The 19,484-nt window shown below is 41.3% G+C and overlaps 1 protein-coding gene and 1 long non-coding RNA gene across 2 annotated transcripts; both read right to left on the bottom strand.

The window, feature by feature from the left end:
- Positions 1–3,733: 3,733 nt before the first annotated feature.
- LOC129865528 (uncharacterized) lies at positions 3,734–5,213 on the bottom strand. The gene is made up of 3 exons (XR_008761388.1): positions 5,131–5,213; positions 4,838–4,900; positions 3,734–4,041 (listed from the first exon to the last, which is right to left on the bottom strand). It is a non-coding gene; the product is annotated as an uncharacterized LOC129865528 (long non-coding RNA).
- A 136-nt stretch (positions 5,214–5,349) lies between these two features.
- LOC129864709 (Fc receptor-like protein 4) lies at positions 5,350–18,836 on the bottom strand. Its single transcript, XM_055937015.1, has 11 exons — positions 18,794–18,836; positions 15,826–16,101; positions 8,289–8,573; positions 7,781–7,960; positions 7,181–7,501; positions 6,802–7,080; positions 6,380–6,628; positions 6,028–6,144; positions 5,885–5,909; positions 5,702–5,799; positions 5,350–5,535 (listed from the first exon to the last, which is right to left on the bottom strand). The coding sequence occupies exons 1-11, from the start codon at positions 18,834–18,836 to the stop codon at positions 5,465–5,467; spliced, it is 1,944 nt and encodes a 647-aa protein (XP_055792990.1). The 3' UTR covers positions 5,350–5,464.
- Between the last annotated feature and the right edge of the window lie 648 nt (positions 18,837–19,484).

Below are 19,484 nucleotides of genomic sequence, written 5' to 3'. Positions count from 1 at the left end.
GCAGATCCTGTCTGGTTGGCGGCTCTGGCAGATCCTGTCTGGCTGACGGCTCTAGCGGCTCCTGTCTGGCTGATGGCTCTAGCGGCTCCTGTCTGGCTGACGGCTCTGTAGGCTCATGGCAGACGGGCGGCTTTGCAGGCTCATGGCAGACGGGCGGCTTTGCAGGCTCCTGGCAGACGGATGGCTCAGATGGCGCTGGGAAGACGGATGGCTCAGATGGCGCTGGGAAGACAGATGGCTCAGATGGCGCTGGGGAGACGGATGGCTCAGATGGCGCTGGGGAGACGGATGGCTCAGATGGCGCTGGGGAGACGGATGGCTCTGGCCGGATATGGCGCACTGTAGACCTGGTGCGTGGTGCCGGAACTGGAGGCACCGTGCTAATGACAAGCACCTTCCTACTAGTGCGGGGAGCAGGGACAGGGCACACTGTATTCTCAAAGCCTACTCTATCCCTGATGCGTGGTACCGGCACTGGTGACGCCGGGCTGAGGACAAGCACATCAGGATTAGTAGGGGGAGAATATACAGTGTGTACAGGGCTCTGGAGACGCACTGGTAGCTTAGTGCGTGGGCCCGGAACTGGAGGCACCGGGCTAAATACACGCACCACAGGGAGAGTGCGTGGAGGAGGAACAGGGCTCAGGATACGCACTGGTAGCCTAGTGCGTAGTGTATACACTGTAGGTACTAGGCTGGGGCGGGGAGGTGGTGCCGGAAATACCGGACCGTGGAGGCGTACTGGCACTCTTGAGCATTGAGCTTGCCCAACCTTACCTGATTGAATACTCCCGGTTGCCCGACCAGTGCGGGGAGGTGGAATAACCCGCACCGGCCTATGTAGGCGAACCGGGGAAACCATGCGTAAGGCAGGTGCCATGTATGCCGGCCCGAGGAGACGCACTGGAGACCAGACGCGTTGAGCCGGCCTCATGACACCTGGCTCAATACCCAATCTAGCCCTCCCAGTGCGGGGAGGTGGAATAACCCGCACTGGGCTATGCACTCGTACAGGAGACACCGTGCGCTCTACTGCGTAACACGGCGCCTGCCCGTACTCCCGCTCTCCACGGTAAGCCTGGGAAGTGGGCGCAGGTCTCCTACCTGCCCTTGGCCCACTACCCTTTAGCCACCCCCCAAGAAATTTTTGGGAGTTACTCACGGGCTTTTTCGGCTTCCGTGCCAGACGCGTTCCCTCATAGCTCCGGTTCCTCTCTCCGGTAGCCTCCGCTCTCCTCAGTGCCTCCAGCTGTTCCCATGGGAGGCGATCTCTACCAGCTAGGATCTCCTCCCATGTGTAGACACCCTTTCCATCCAGAACATCGTCCCATGTCCATTGCTCCTTCTTTTCCTGTCCCTTTCTCCTTTGACTCCGCTGCTTGGCTCTGGAGAGGTGGGTGGTTCTGTAATGACGGTCCTCCTCCTCTTCATCCGAAGAGGAGGAGCAGGGATTGAACCAAGGTGCAGCGCGTTGAAATGACATTATGAATTTATTTAACAAGACAAAACGAACTATACTTGAAAATGATACAAAATAACAAAACGAAAGTAGACAGACCTGAATGACGAACTTACATACAACGTGAAGAACGAAATGAACAGGAACAGACTACATGAAATGAACAAACCGTATACAGTCCCGTATGGTGCAAACATAGACACAGACACAGGAGACAACCACCCACAAACAAACAGTGTAATTGCCCTACCTAAATATGACTCTTGATTAGAGGAAAATGCAAACCACCTGCCTCTAATCAAGAGCCATACCAGGCAAACCAAAACCAACATAGAAACGAATAACATAGACTGCCCACCCAAAACACATGCCCTGACCATAAACACATAAAAACAACATAAAACAGGTCAGGACTGTTACACCTTTGCTCAGTTGTCAGGTGGCAAGCCAAGCCAGCTAACCTCAGTTGTATTGTGTTTAAAATGTTCAAATCAATACAAATCATTATAAAACTTACCATAGTGGAGGTTGGAGAAGGAATATTTCCTGTTCCGAGAAGCAGGAGAAGGGACCACCAGACATCTCTTTATGGTGTTGTATGACTGTTTCCTCTGGCTACATGTCCCTATCTATCACTGTCACTGGTAGCTAGCAGTTGACTATCCAAAACACACAGAGAAGAAAGAGTAGAGAAGAAAGAGTAGAGAGGAGAAAGAGCAGAGACTTCCTTTTGATGAGGGCTGCTGTTCTATAAAATAATTCCTGTATGATAGCTGAAAAAGAAGTCACATTCTACAGTTGCTCTCTGAAAATACCCCTTCACTCAGCTTGAGAGTTAGAAGATGAGTTTTGGGGTCTGTCACTGTGTTGATCAGTCTGATGGTGGTGGTTTTGGAGTGTGGTTCCTAGCTGCTGCTGGTTGTGTGGTTCATGGTCATGGTGTTTCACAGACACCGGTAGCTTTGTTACTTTATGAGCAGACCACTCAATGTTGCAGAGAAACAGAAAGGAGGGAGATAGAGAGAAGGATTGGGGAAGAGAGAGAGAGAGAGAGAGAGAGCGAGACAGACAAAGATAGAAAATGATAGACAGAGAGAGAAAGAGACATAGGAAGAGAAAGACAGAGAGAGGAAGGTTAGAGAGAGCGAGTGAGAGAGAGCAAAAATATCATAACAGTGTGTGCATTTTCATCTTGGCTTCATATACCTGCAGAAGTGTTTGCATGACTTCTTCTGCATGCTATATAGGTCAGTGTGGCTGAGGGACATGAAACACCTGCCAACTTTTTCAGAAGGTAGTGGGTCCCAGGATACTGACAAAGGCCCTCCTTCTACGTTTCAGGTAACATCTTGTGGTGATGTCACTTCCTGTGATTTGTGGTCTCCGTGGCGACCTGTTTCTGTTTCTCAGGAGCAGTGACAATGACCGGGCTGCTGGGTATCTGTCTGACAACATAGACATAAACACATAGACATGGAAACACCCTAACTGGAACAGTGACCTCCCAGACCATGCAGGGACACTGGAAATAGCAGTCAGTCATACACCACTGATGTCATTAATCGTCATGACCTGTCTGTAGGATGAGGAGGTAATATGGGAGAACTGGTAGTCATTCATACGTAGGTTACTATGTGGAATTCAACACAGAAATGAAAATATTTAATATTGTTTCCCTTTAGATACCACACCCTGGCTAATGAGTCTTACCTTTGCTTACTTGGAAGATCCCTTTGCCATCATAGACGTGCATGTCCACATTTCAATATTAAAAAAGTGATACACAGTACCAGAACTAACCAGCTCCTCAGAACTCCAGCAGAGTATATGACATCGTAAAACTGATAAGAACTGTTCTTTTCAGGCACACTCTTCCCCCAAAAGTAATTCTGAAATATGGTGTTCGGCATTTGAACTTTGTTCATGAGGCATTTATGTTATATTTCTCAAGATTCAATGGGTAGATATAATTAAGTCCAAAAATGGATGCAGAAATAGCAGATTGCCCCTTTAACCTAAACATTTGGGAGCCTAAGATCTATACTAGACTTAAAGGAGGTTCGACCGAATTAGGTTGTATGTAAACATTTACGATGCTAACATCCATTTACTGTAAGAAAGCACTCATTCCATCAGGTGGATAAAAATAAAAAAAGTTTATAAAAAAGCATAATGCAAAGATAATGTAAAAGTACAGGCCATTAGAAGAAAACATGAATAATACTTATAATATTTTGGAAAAACATATGCAAATATGTTATTCTATCATCTGAATAACAGACATAATAAATCAAAGATAATCTATTGTAATACATTTACAACAGAACAATACAATTCAATACACAATACAAAGCAGATACAATTACTGTAGCTGCAGATAAGATCCGTTATCATTACACCATACAATACAAAAGCTGTTACAGTAATACACAATCAAACCATGCTTAAATCCAATATATATGTTGATAAATAAAATAAGAAAAAAATCCTTAATGTACAAGGTGTTATTGTGCGTGCGTGCGTGCATGTGTGCGTGCGTGCGTGCGCCCTGCCATCCCGCTATCCCTCCATCCCTCAAGGACCTGCAACATATCACCACACAAAGTAGTTTAGGACACGCAGTCAAACAAACTCTTAAGAATCAAACAAATAGACGTCCTTTAAGTAGTGTTGAAATCTAGCTTGAAATATACTTATTCATGTTATCACTCTAGAATCGATTGATTACTTCACATGTATAAGGAATGTATATGTTGGGGCCAATGAAGGGTAGATGGGAACTAGGTGTGTGGAAAGTTACTGAGTGTAGAAAGTTCATATTCTGTTCCATGTTTCTAAGGAGGGAGATGAAGGGCAATAGTTAGTCTCTGATAAGGCAGGCCAGCTGCAGAACTAGGGAGGAGTGAAGAATGCGTCTTGACGTCGAATCAACAGATGAAGTGAGAAGAAACCTCTGGGAGGGAGGCCAGAGAGGCCCACCACAGTGACTCTCCTACTACAGTCCTATCTCACACATGCACTTCCATAACCACAAATGTTTTAGTATCAGGCAGGTCTATGACTACACCAGTGAGAGGTACCAATTAAATTCCTGCCTAGCAACGGAGATGTATTGGTTGTCTAGATTTGTAAGGAGTTGACCCCGCCTATTACAAGGTTATAAATATATGTGCTTGTGTAATCATGCCTTGCATTCGCAGATGTATGACCCAGTGGGGGAATAAACTTGGTTTGAGCTTTTTCTAGTTGTCCGTCTGAGTTTTTACTACAGTTTGTTCAGAACCTAACAATTGATACAGTATACTTTGACATTGAAGAATTAGTTCCATATTAGTATCATATTAAATATCAATAGCATACGACTATATTTAGTCTTACCTGGGGATGTGCCTGGCTTCACTTGAGAATAGACCAAATCTGCCTCAGGTGGATTTGCAGTTTCTGTAAGGGGTAAGGATAACACATCAGAATAATATAACCAGTTATATGCAGAATGATAAAAAGGTCAACCTCAGCATAGGTCACATCAACAAGTCCAGTTGCTGCTGAAAATGTACATTTCCAGTCAACAAATGAAGGAATTAGCTTATTGCATATTCTGCATCTTCATTGAAACTCCAAAATCGCACATTTATATTTCACTGACTGCCAACCTGTAGAATGAGTCTTACCTGTGGTCTTCCCCATCTTGACCTCAGAATAGACTGGATTTTCTTTTGGATCAGCTGGCATTTCTGAGGAGGAGGACTTTTTTCATGAGTAAAAAACAATGCAGCATTTTGTATTATTGTATGGGACGGTTGAGAATTACTTTTCTTTTTCTTTTCCAACTTTTTGAGTTGAATCTTGGCGTACATCACATCACTTGGTCCAGTAGTAGCAGCACCAGCATCTGAAATATACAGGTAATACACTAATATCTCTACTTAGTGTTAGTATGCTAGTCATATCAAACATATGAAGAATAACAGCAACAACAACTCTATACTGTATTCATGCTAAACTTCACAGACGGTATACAATACCATTGTCATTATTGTCTGAGAGAGTGATTGTATCGTAGATGTTAGCGCCACCTGTTGGTCAAAGAACAGATAGAAAGATGAATGTGTTGGTTTTCCCTCATGCTTGTCTAGGGACTTAAAGTACAGTAACATGTTGTATACAAAGTGAATGGTGAAAAGTTAGTGTGTGAAATTACAGAGAGGGGAGGGTAACAGTGGTCTGGACTAAGAGACTGACCATGCTGCCGACGTGTATACCCAGCATCAGGAGCCTGGCCCTGGGTAGATCCCTGGTCCTGTTGGGGGTCCAGGTTGGTCCTCTGGGGCTGGGGTGGCCTACAGGGAGAGAGATACTCATGAAGCACACAGATTCTATTTTACTGTATGAAAAGGAAAGTAGTTGAAAGACAGGTGTACTCACGAGAAAGTCCTGTTGCAACAGGAACCTGTAATGAGAAATGCATACTATTATATCAGGTCATTAATGTTTTGAACTTTTGCAATTAGACATTTTTCTCCTAAACATGAACAAAAAAGTTTAATGAGAAATTATAAAAGTCTCACCTTTGGCGTTTTTATATCGACACAGCAGTACCAGGAGAATGGCCAGTAGAACACCAGCAACAACCAGGCCCACAACCACTCCTACTAGGACTGATGTAGAGGGTCCAGGAGTTACACCTGGAGAGAGAACATAAAATCACCATCAGACTCTGAGGTAGTTAAAAAAATCAAAATAAAGTAGTGGACAAAGTGAAACAATTCTGTAGATACATTATATATTTGGCAAATGACTTGAGATCAGACTAACAGCCTGAGCTTGCAACTCCAAACCTACAGTATGCTTTTTAACACTACAAATCTCTGATGACCACAGATATTATGAAAATTTATGTGATCTTAATTATTTTCTCACCTCTCACTGTCACCCAGCTCTCTGGTGATTCTCCTTCATTAAATTTACACTTATAGGAGCCTTCATCTGACTTGGATACTGCAGGGATGGTCATCTCTAATGTGGTCTCATTCCTGATGAATATTCCATCTTTGTAGAAATCAACCTTCGGTATTGGGTTTGTTTCCTGATATCTATTTGTACAGCGCAGAGTCACAGAGTCTCCCTCAGTCATGGGATAGGCAGGGCTCTCCAAGATCATAGGGCCATCTGTGTAACATAGTATGTCAATAAAACTGTAAATCTGGAGTAATCACTCACACTATATTACCATCTGATGAGCTTGTATTCTATGAAATGCAACCATTCAGTTACAGAATTGAACATCATTATCATACATTGTAATGTTAAAAAGGTTAGTGACTGTTGGACAAAAGACGTACCAGACACTGTGATGTTGACAGCATTACTGTACTCTCCTGATCCAGACTCACACCAGTACACTCCACTGTCCTTTTTACGTGTGGATTTTATGGTACATGTGGACCCTGCTTTTGATCCCCAGTTAGAGACACACCCTGACTCCACTGCTTTCTCTCGGTATCTCTTCAGTCTCCATCCAGTAGAGTTCCTCTTCTCCTCACAGCTTAGTGAGAGAGACTTTGATGTAAAGTGTTGAGTTCTGTTCGGTCTTATTTTGAGAGACACTGAAGGTTGCGGATCTGAAACAAAGAGTGACAGAGTCAAACGTATACAGTAGTTATATATAGACATGAGGGTGACTTAAATGTGATTAAATGCAGTTTCAATGCAGTTAGTTACCTCCTGACCAGAGAAACTGAGGTTCACTGTAGAGTGTGTCATAGACTGGGTCTCCTCTCCCAGCTCTACACACATATCCTCCTGTGTGACTAGGACCAGCAGGGATCAGAGTGTAGGAGTCTTCACTAGTCCCATTGCCAGATAGAGGCTCTACAGAGTAGGACGTGTCCGATAGAGAGAGTAACCCAGCTGTGTAGGGAACAGTTCGGTACCAGAAGAACCTCCAGCCTGTAGATGACTCTTTAACCCCACAGCTCAGAGTAACAGAGTCTCCAGGGTTCAGCCACTGAGGAGAGACACTCAGGAGAGCTTGGGGTTGATCTGTTACAAAGGATAATGACACGATTAAATTAGTTAAATGTTCAAATAATTTAAGATAAAAAAATTACCCATTTTGTTATTATGGTATAGTACCTTACTCTAAAATCAAAATATAATTGATCATTGATCTCACTGTCTGCTATTTGACCTCATCCCTTCTGTCTTTCTCTTGCAATCCCATGAAAACAGACTTACCTAACACGGTCAATTGTATAGCATTACTGGTCTGGGAGTGTTTTAAGCCATTTATTTTCTGAACACCTTCACAGGTATATAGACCTTTCTTTGCAGGACTGATTCTGTACTCAGGATCTGTTTTGGTGTAGACCGACTTCCCACTGTTATAAAACACATACTCAATCTCTCTTCCCCCTTGAATGTCACAACTGAGAGTGACAGTCTCGCCACTGAATATCTGGGGCCAGTTTGGTTGGAGGGTCAGAAGAGCCACAGGTCTCTCTGGACAGACACATCACAGAAAATAAACATTATCACACACGTCAGAATGTAAAATAATGTTGATCAGCATTCATCACAACATGACCATATCATAAGTTGTCATTTCTGAACATACAGTATGTAGTCTGATTTACCAAAATCTGGTCATCAGATTACTGACATATACAGTGATGTCCCCACACACACACACACACACACACACACACACACACACACACACACACACACACACACACACACACACACACACACACACACACACACACACACACACACACACACACACACACACACACACACACACACACACACACATGCAATTACTCACCTTCCACAGTGATAGTGACAGGATCACTGATGATTGATGATATGGATCTGGACTGGATCTCTCCCTGACACCAGTAGAGACCCTGGTCAGAATCAGCAGCTCTACTGATGGTGAAGGTGACGCCTGTTGTAGTGTGTCTGCCAGACAAGGTCACTTCTTTAATAGTGTTGTCTTTGTACCATGTGTAGCTCCAGCCACTGTCAGACCCCACTGAACACGTCAGAGTTACTCTCTCTCCAGTGTATGCAGGGTTTGGTGTTATGGTCAGTGTAGCTTTGGGTAGGGCTGTGTTAAAAGAGCATAATTTAAAGATCTGGAAACATGCTTCGTAATATCCATAGATTTAGCTGTTGTTGGAACGTTTTCATACTATACAAATACTAGGAAAAAATGACTTGTATGTGCGCCAGTCACTCCCTCCTTTGGCCTTGGAGGAGATAAGGTCTGAGACAAGTTGTGTGGGGTAGTGTCTGGAACCATTGTACGTCACCTCTGATGTTACACCTATCCTGGGATAGTGTATGACCCAGAGTCTCACTCGCCTCAGGACTACAATTGATTTATGCCATATAAGTAGTTGGTGTTTCTGTACCAGGGACGAGATTAGAGCCTCGTCTTAGGGGCCTAAGCTCTGTACAATAAGAACAGTTTTCATAACAAATGCTATCTGGCTGGGGATACTCCTTGATCATATATCAAGTCTCACCTTGTGACCCATTCCATACATCTGTTGTTTGTCATGGAGACTAAGAGGGTGTATCCTTGCTATAAAATATATTTTGTATTCTTTGTGTCAGAGCTGCTAGACACAACACTTGGAAGTGTTGAGTTGACCAGCCTTATTATTGTAGAAGCAATTGCTCTATGTTCCCTTATTAACCTGTTTGGGCTGAAGGGGCAGTATTGAGTAGCCAGATAAAAGGTGCCCATTTCAAACGGCCTCGTACTCAATTCTTGCTCGTACAATATGCATATTATTATTACTATTGGATAGAAAACACTCTCTAGTTTCTAAAACCGTTTGAAATATATCTGTGAGTCAAACAGAACTCATTTGGCACAAACTTCCTGACCAGGAAGTGGAAAGTCTGAAATTGGGGCTCTGTTCTACTTCCTGCCTATAAATGGGCATGATACGTAAGAGTATACGTGCACTTCATAGACCTTCCCCTGGATGTCAAGAGGCGGTGAGAGAAGTAATTTTGTGTTTATCTTGGTCTGAAGTGGAATACAGGCTCTTTGTATGACGTGTCCGCCCATTTCCTGTTTTCTGGAGGCGCGAAAGGGGACTTGGATTTGCCTTCTGTTTACCTTCCGTTATAGGCGACTAATATCTCCGGCTTTGATTTTATTTGATACATGTGACCATATCATCGTAAAGTATGTTTTTTCAATATAGTTTCATCACATTATTGAATTTTTTTTGGGAGTTTTGCCGTGTTCCGTTCTCTTCCGTTTGTTGACATGGACAGCTTCGAGCCACTTGGCTAGTGCGCTTGCTAAATCAAGAGGGAAAATGAACGTTCAAACAACGATTGTTCTTGACAAAGGACACCTTGTCCAACATTCTGATGGAAGATCACCAAAAGTAAGAAACATTTTATGATGCAAGTTCATATATCTGTCGTGCATGTGAACTTGTCGTCGGCGCCCAACGTTTGGGTACTCAGCTATACCGAAGCTAGATGTCGTAATGAAGTTATTTTTTTGAATTGTAACACTGCGATTTCATTAAGAACTAATGGATCTATCATTTCCTATACAACATGTATTTTTTAGTTATGTTTATGAATAGCTGTTTGGTCAGAATATGTGTGTCAGAAAACGTGTCAGAAAAATATTGTTGCTGTTTAGACGTTGTGGAAAAAGTAGCTAAGTTAGCACAATGTGTAACCACTGATTTCAGCTCTAAATATGCACATTTTCGAACAAAACATAAGTGTATGTATAACCTGATGTTATAGGACTGTCATCTGATAAAGAATATCAAGGTTAGTCAAAAATTATATATCCTTTGCTGGTTTGTTACGATCGCTAACTTTTACTGCTGGGAAATGGCTTGTCTTTCTGGCTATTGTGGTAAGCTAATATAACGCTATATTGTGTTTTCGCTGTAAAACACTTAATAAATCGGAAATATTGGCTGGAATCACAAGATGCCTATCTTTCATTTGCTGTACACTATGTATTTTTCAGAAATGTTTTATGATGAGTAATTAGGTATTTGACGTTGGTGTCTGTAATTATTATGGCTGCTTTCGGTGCAATTTCTGATTGTAGCTGCAATGTAAACTATGATTTATACCTGAAATATGCACATTTTTCGAACAAAACATAGATTTATTGTATAACATCTTATAAGACTGTAATCTGATAAAGTTGTTTGTTGGTTAGTTTGGTTGGTTCTTGGTTAGTTAGGTTGGCTTTGTGCATGCTACCTGTGCTGTGAAAAATGTCTGTCCTTTTTTGTATTTGGTGGTGAGCTAACATAAATATACGTGCTGTTTTCGCTGTAAAACATTTAAAAAATCGGACATGTTGGCTGGATTCACAAGATGTGTACCTTTCATTTGCTGTATTGGACTTGTTAATGTGTGAAAGTTAAATATTAAAAAAATATATCTTTTGAATTTCGCGCCCTGCACTTGAAGTGGCTGTTGTCATAAGTGTACCGGCACCGCCCTGCAGCCATAAGAACTTCTAATGGCTGCAAGGCAAAGTGTTGAGTAGCCAGTGAAATCGTGCCCATTTCAAACGGCCTCCTACTCAAATCTTGCTCGTACAATATGAATATTATTATTCTTTTTGGATAGAAAACACTTTCTATTTACTAAAAGAGTTGGAATTATTTCTCTGAGTGAAACAGAAGTCCTTCTGCAGCACTTTTCCTGACCAGGAAGTGAAATGTCAGAAATCGATGCTCTTTTCAACTTGATGCCTATACATGGTCTTAACACTTAGGAGTCTGCTGACACTCTATACGCCTTCCTATTGGTGTAAAGAGGATGTCAGAGAAGAATTTTTTTTGCTCCTCTTGGTGGAAAAAAACCTATTTCTTTGACGTGACGGTCCACTTCCGGTACTCTGAAGGAAGTGGGATTGACTTCTGTTTTGCCTTGGTAACGAACGGCTAACGTCTCCGGCTCGATTTTTTTTTGATACATGTGACCATATCATTGTAATGTATGTTTTTTTCAATATAGTTTAATCAGATTATTGAAACTTTATTCGGGAGTTTTGCCGTGTTCCGTCCTCTGACTGTGTTTACGTTGGAGAAATTTATGCCACTCGGCTAGTGCCAATGCTAATTGAAGAGGGACATTTGCCATTCTGAATCGAAACAACGACTCATCTGGACAGAGGACACGTTCTTCAACATTCTGATGAAAGATCAGCAAAAGTAAGACCCATTTTATGATGTTATTTCATATATCTGTCGTGCATGTGAACTGGCCATGGGCGCCCAATTATTTCTGTCTATTGTAGCTACGCTAATATTGCGATACATTTTGTTTGCGCTGTAAAACATTTAATAAATCGGAAATATTGTTTGGAATCACAAGATGCCTGTCTTTCAATTGCTGCAGACTATGTATTTTTCAGAAATGTTTTATGATGAGTAATTAGCTATTTGACGTTGGTGTCTGTAAATATTCTGTCTGCTTTCGGTGCAATTTTGGATTGTAGCTGAAATGTAAACTATGGTTTATACATGAAATATGCAAATTTTTCGAACAAAACATATGCTATACAATAAATATGTTATCAGACTGTCATCTGATGAATTTGTTTCTTGGTTAGTGGCTATTTATATCTTTATTTGGTCGAATTTGTGATAGCACCTGATGGAGTAAGAAACTGATGGAGTTAGAAAAAGTTGTGTCTTTTGCTAACGTGGTTAGCTAATAGATTTACATATTTTGTCTTCCCTGTAAAACATTTTAAAAATCGGACATGTTGGCTTGATTCACAAGATGTGCACCTTTCATCTGTTGTCTTGGACTTGTTAATGTGTGAAAGTTAAATATTAAAAAAAAATAGATTTTGAATTTCGCGCCCTGCACTTTGAGCTGGATGTTGTCATAAGTGTACCGGTGTCGGGCTGCCCCCGTAAAAGGTTAACGAAAGCATAAAGACGTTGATGAAGAAATCCTGTACTGCTGTTTTGAGTTAGAAATGTAACACTTCAGAGTACTTAAGCATCGAATACATTGCAGGTAGGGGGATGTTCACATCTACAGTAGCCGGGCTATAAAGACTCTATTGTCCTGCTAATCGGGCTACAAGTGTTTAAAAACCTGTTTTCAAAATACCACCAGCAGTCCATCACTACTGTAAATAAAAACACAGCATCTTGTTTACATTCTTTATTGTAACCACAATGTCACAAATAATTTGTATTTACCTTTCCAATTAATTTTAGAGTTTGGGATTAATTTGATTAATATTATTGTGTCTCTATTCTAAGAAAAACTAAAAACCCTCTGGGTTTTCGTTAGTACGGATCGGAAAATATGGCGCTGTACAACGTGACGGTCGGGAGTAGGCTACCATACTGGGCTATTTAGCTAAAGAATCCCCTTGTCGTGCGGGCACACGGGAGACTGGGGTTCAATTCCCCAAAGGGGAGAAAGGAGTAGGCTGTCCTTGTAAATGAGAATTATTTCTTAACCTCTCTGGGATATGTGGGACGCTGCCCAAAGGCCAGTGAAAATGCAGAGCACCAAATTCAAATAAATGACTATAAAAATCTAACTTTCATGAAATCACACATGTAAGATTAAAGCTACACTTGTTGTGAATCCAGCCATGTCAGATTTCAAAAAGGCTTTTCGGCAAAAGCAAACGATGCTATTTTTTGAGGATAGCACCTCCGTAAACAAAGAGAGAAAAGCATATTTCAACCCTGCAGGCGCGACACAAAACGCAGAAATAAAAATAGAATTAATGCCTTACCTTTGTCAAGCTTCTGTTGTTGGCACTCCAATATGTCCCATAAGCATCACAAATGGTCCTTTTGTTCGATTAATTCCGTCAGTATATATCCAAAATGTCAGTTTATTTGGCGCGTTTGATCCAGAAAAACACTGGTTCCAACTTGTGCAACGTGACTACAAAATATCTCAAAAGGGACCTGTAAATGTTGACAAAACATTTCAAACTACTTTTGTAATACAACTTTAGGTATTTTTTAACGTAAATAATCAATAAAATTGAAGACAGGATGATCTGTGTTCAATACAGGAGGAAAACAAACTGTAGCTAGCTTTCTGGTCACGCACCTCTATCTAACAGTACACTTGAAGTGACCCTCGTTCTGAACAGGTCTAATTCTTCATTACACAAAGGAAAAACCTCAACCAATTTTTAAAGACTGTTGACATCCAGTGGAAGCGGTAGGAACTGCAAGAAGGTCCCTTAGAAATCTGGATTCCCAATGACACTCCATTGAAAAGAGAGTGACCTCAAAAAAAAATATCTGAATGGTTTGTCCTCGGGGTTTCGCCTGCTAATAATATGCATATCTTATCTTCTGGGGATGAGTAGCAAGCAGTTGAATTTGGGCATGCATTTCATCCGGATGTGAAAATACTGCCCTGTCACCAAGAGGTTAACTGACTTGCCTAGTTTAATAAAGGTTACAAGAGCATAACAGAGCATAACATTTCTACACCGTAATTGTAGTCTAACCAATACCCAAAAGGAGATTCAGTCAAAATAAAAATCTCATTGATTTATCAAGACTAGTCCCCATGCTTGTCTCAGAGCAGTGCGAAACGGTGCTAAAATAGTTGTAGGCTATTGCTTCAAATCATATTGCTTCTAACTTCAATATACTCTTTAAATAAATAAGACCTACACCCCTTTTACAGCACATCACTCAACACTAGTGAGACTCATGTCGCATACGATAGACCTACAGTATATAAAAAAATATGGCGTGACTCTCCGCCAATTATTAAATATAGAGGATTGGAGGATATTTCTGTAATTCAGTGATATTTATTCCCAAAGTAATTCGTTATTACGCCTCCCGGGTGGTGCAGTGGTCTAGGGCACTGCATCGCAGTGCTAGCTGCGCCACCAGAGTCTCTGGGTTCACCTCCAGGCTCTGTCGCAGCCGGCTGCAACCGGGAGGTCCGTGGGGCGACGCACAATTGGCATAGCGTCGTCCGGGTTAGGGAGGGTTTGGCCGGTAGGGATATTCTTGTCTCAGTATGTAAAATGTAATAAAAATGTATGCACTCTACTGTAAGTCGCTCTGGATAGGAGCGTCTGCTAAATGACATAAATGTAAATGTAAAAAATGTTATGGATGCGTAACTAAATAACCATTGGCATTTTGAAAGAGTATTTTTTCATTATTTTGTTAACGAAAGCATAAAGATGCCATTATTAGTTACATTGTTTTACTCTGAACGTGCAGAGTGGCACTAAGAACAGCGGGACCATTTCTCTAGTCAGCGCAATTATTAGTGCAATGCCCCTTAAAGCGTTGCTCTGTGCTACCTAGTGTGGTGGGGTGGGGGTCCATCCTCCCTCTCCCTTCCTCCTCCTCCTCCCTTCCCCATTGGCTAGGTCCATCTTCTGGCGCGGCTCTGTGGCCCATCCAGTGCCCCCTGCCCTCGTGCCTTGAACCTCGTTCGCTTTCAATAGGTACAGCTGGAGAACTGCAAGGCAATCCCATTGTGCGCCGCTAGGGAGCCATGACCAATATGACCAATATATATTGTCCTGCTAATAACAGGGTTAATAATATATCTGTGAGAATATCCAAGGGGCTTTAATAAAATTCTAAATTAATAACAATCACTTTGTTTAAAAAATAACAATATTTTGGAGATTATTTAGTTTTCAAATAATGTAAAATGAGCGAGAAAAAGGCCATTCTTCAATATGGGGTGAGACAATGTTACTAATTTGTAAATAAAGCCAGCTTGTTATTTAGAATTATTTATTTATGTTTTTAGAGGGAGAGAAACCAAAAACTTAGTCATTTCATGGTTCTCCCATTCAAGGACAGCACAGGTATTGAACCAGCACCTGTAGCAACACAACTTGCACTGCTATGCAGGGGCTTAAACCATTACGCCACTCAGGAACTGTACAACGTGACTGGTCGGGGTTGCCTAAACTACTACAGTAAGAGCAAAATAATCCTAACAAAATAAAATAATAAAAACCTTAGTGTAACAGTTTTGGTAAATAACACTGAAGTCGTGAACATTTATCAGTTTCTAGTTAGGTTTATGACGCCCATTCATTGTCAGTTAGAGACACAGTAGGACCCCAAAACATAATCAGTGCTCTAACTCCCCCTTGCGCTGGTCTGGAGCAATGAAGTGGTGACGCAGGGTACCGTACTAAACCACAAATTACCTCTAAGTATCGCAGCATAATCGCAAGACTTTTAGTGGAGCAACCACTGTAGGCAGACCTTTTTAAAATGATGAAATAGCCTCATAAAAATGGGGACCAATGTCAAGTGGTTATGGGCATGGAGGCACTGTTGTGAATGAGAGATAAAATGACTTACCTGTCACCGTCAGTCTGACTGCATCACTCCACTCAGAATGCTTCTGCTGATTAGTAATACGTGTACCCAGACACCTGTAGTCAGCACTGTCTGACATCTTAACCTCTCTGATCTCATATTCATTCTTCCTACTGAAGGAGTCTACCACATCCTTGCGCCATGTGTATTTCCAGTCAGTGACTTTTCCCCTCTGTATGTTGCATCTGAGAGTGACAGATTCTCCCCTGAATATCTGGGAGGATGTGGGGTATATGGTCAGAACAGCCTTTGCCTTTCCTGCACAAAATAAAACCAGCATCATACAATTACTTTACACATATTATTTTGAAACACTCAAAAGCACATTTAAAAAATCGCAAACAAAGAAATATGATGAAGCATTAAGAGATGAAGGCTTGATCAAGTGTATGAATATAATATCTACCATCATCATGTTCAGAGTGTCCAGAGTAGATGTGTGTACTCAGCACTACAACAAAGAAAGTCACATTATTCCAATATTAGCTTGAAATAAATAGCATGCCATATTCATGTCACTGTTTACCAAATCCATCCTGTACTTTATTTTAAAGGTAAAATCTATGATTTCTACATCGATTTTTGCGCTTTAAAATGAAACACAGCCATTTATTCTTGAAGAGTATAATTTTGAATTCCCTCATTAGCTTAGTACAACTGTCTTATCCCATCATAACCTACAATATGGTTATTTTATTACAATTATTGTAAACATGTAGATGAATGAATTTCCTTAGCCCCATCCCTCAGCCGTATACCACAACAAGCGCAGGCTGACTGTTTTGTGGTATTTTGGATTACATTACTGCAGCTTTAAATGTCCACTGACTTCCCATGTTGGCACCTGACTTCCCAGAGAGAGTACAGAGATCCAAAACACCAGTCATTAATCTCTTATTAACACAGTTTACTATGACTGTAGTGAAGGAACCCTCAACCATTTACAATAATCACAACTTGATTATACAACACATCCAACAAATATTGCATTTTATATTCATTATCATTGATAGCAAATTTCACAACCACTGAGTTAGCACCACTCTTTAGTTCCTGAGTAATGACCTGGTTAAATGCAGACCACCACACTAACCAGGTCTGCATGGCATCGGCTAGAAAAGCTCACACGGAGATACAACATCAATGTAGAGTGGTCACTCACTCTCGCTTCATATATTCCTACAGCATATTTGCTGCAATTTCCTTTTAGGGCTGTTTACTAAGCTGTTTACTTATATTCTCAATAAGGGATAAAACACCATTTACATTCATGTCTTATTCCTTTTTACCTTAAATTCTTAGTAAATCAGGTAATTAGTGTTCATAAACAAACACACTAACTCAGTACTTACATAGCAGCAAACAGAGCAAGGTGTGCTCCATTCTGTCCCCACAGACAAGTGACTTTCTCTATAACTACAGTCCTTCTAACAAACGCCTTTACTTCCTATATGATGACAGTCTGCTTAGATCACACCACTTCACTCTGAGATCACACCTCTTCACCGTACACAGAAAAACAGAGAGAATGATTCTAGAGAAATGTACAAAGACGGAAAATAGAATAGCCGTTGACAGCGTGTTTACATTTTGATCAACTTCTTCTTTATGGTTGGCTACATTGCCACATACTGGTTTCTTCCTCATTATTGGAAGACACTAGGATGGAACAAGAATAGAGACCTGAATTGATGAGATCAGAGCTTGTGGTTTGACATCAAAATGTGCAGATGTTTGTTTCATATTGCACCCACCAAGCACATTGATTGGTAGATAGATAGAAAGGCGTTGGCTGATATCCTCTGGCTGTATGTCCTTATATAACACTGTCACTGATAGCTTGCAGTTGACTATCCAAAACACACAGAGAAGATAGAGCAGAGAGGAGAAAGAGCAGAGACTTCCTTTTGATGAGGGCTGCTGTTCTATAAAATAATTCCTGTATGATAGCTGAAAAAGAAGTCACATTCTACAGTTGCTCTCTGAAAATACCCCTTCACTCAGCTTGAGAGTTAGAAGATGAGTTTTGGGGTCTGTCACTGTGTTGATCAGTCTGATGGTGGTGGTTTTGGAGTGTGGTTCCTAGCTGCTGCTGGTTGTGTGGTTCATGGTCATGGTGTTTCACAGATACCGGTAGCTTTGTTACTTTATGAGCAGACCACTCAATGTTGCAGAGAAACAGAAAGGAGGGAGATAGAGGGCGAACGAGAGAGAGAAAGAGAAGGTGATAGAGAGATAGAGACAGATAGAGAGAAAGTGGGGGTTAGAGAAAGGGAACGGGGCAAGAGAAAGAGAGAGAGCGAGACAGACAAAGATAGAAAATGATAGACAGAGAGAGAAAGAAAGAGACGTAGGAAGAGAAAGACAGAGAGAGGAAGGTTAGAGAGAGAGAGAGCAAAAATATCATAACAGTGTCTGTGCAGTTCCCTCTTGGCTTCATATACCTGCAGAAGTGTTTGCATGACTTCTTCTGCATGCTATATAGGTCAGTGTGGCTGAGGGACATGAAACACCTGCCAACTTTCTCATTAGGTAGTGGGTCCCAGGATACTGACAAAGGCCACCCTTCTACGTTTCAGGTAACATCTTGTGGTGATGTCACTTCCTGTGATTTGTGGTCTCCGTGGCGACCTGTTTCTGCTTCTCAGGAGCAGTGACAATGACCGGGCTGCTGGGTGTCTGTCTGACAACATAGACATAAACACATAGACACGGAAACACCCTAACTGGAACAGTGACCTTCCAGACCATGCAGGGACACTGAAAATAGCAGTCAGAGTCATACACCACTGATGTCATTAATCGTTATTATCTGTCTGTAGGATGAGGAGGCAATATGGGAGAACCGGTAGTCATTCATACGTAGGTTACTATGTGGAATTCAACACAGTAATGAAAATATTCAATATTGCTTCCATTTAAATACCACACCCTGGCTAATGAGTCTTACCTTTGCTTACTTGGAAGATCCCTTTGCCATCATAGATGTGCATGTCCACATTTCAATATTAAAAAAGTGATACACAGTACCAGAACCAACCAGCTCCTCAGAACTCCAGCAGAGTATATGACATCGTAAAACTGAGAAGAACTGTTCTTTTCAGGCACACTCTTCCCCAAAAGTCATTCTGAAAAATGGTGTTTGGCATTTGAACTTTGTTCATGAGGCATTTATGTTATATTTCTCAAGATTCAATGGGTAGATATAATTAAGTCCAAAAATGGATGCAGAAATAGCAGATTGCCCCTTTAACCTAAACATTTGGGAACCTAAGATCTATACTAGACTTAAAGGAGGTTCGACCGAATTAGGTTGTATGGAAACATTTACGATGCTAACATCCATTTACTGTAAGAAAGCACTCATTCCATCAGGTGGATAAAATGAAAAAAAGTTTATAAAAAAGCATAATGCAAAGATAATGTAAATGTACAGGCCATTAGTGTAACGGCAGTCCTCCTCCTCTTCATCTGAAGAGGAGGAGTATTGAGGGAACCAAGGCGCAGCGTGGTGAAATGACATATTTTATTAACGAAAACACGAACTTGACTAAACTAACAAAACAACAAAACGGTGTAGACAGACCTAGACGAACTTACATAAAACAAGAAGAACGCACGAATAGGAAACATAGGCTACA

The sequence above is a fragment of the Salvelinus fontinalis genome, chromosome 11 (genome assembly GCF_029448725.1).
Source record: "Salvelinus fontinalis isolate EN_2023a chromosome 11, ASM2944872v1, whole genome shotgun sequence".
Classification (NCBI taxonomy): domain Eukaryota; kingdom Metazoa; phylum Chordata; class Actinopteri; order Salmoniformes; family Salmonidae; genus Salvelinus; species Salvelinus fontinalis.
Note: the sequence above shows the minus strand (reverse complement) of the source record. Positions and strands in the feature narration are given on the sequence as shown.

What these genes read in the sequence shown, in the direction of transcription:
- LOC129864709 (XM_055937015.1), bottom strand. Translation starts at nt 18,836, where the DNA reads ATGCACATCTATGATGGCAAAGGGATCTTCCAAGTAAGCAAAG. An exon ending in AGTCAGACTGACGGTGACAG is followed by an intron (nt 8,574 to 15,825) that starts GTAAGTCATTTT and finishes CTTTTAACACAG; the next exon opens with CCCTACCCAAAGCTACACTG. An exon ending in TGTTGCAACAGGACTTTCTC is followed by an intron (nt 5,800 to 5,884) that starts GTGAGTACACCT and finishes CTCTCCCTGTAG; the next exon opens with GCCACCCCAGCCCCAGAGGA.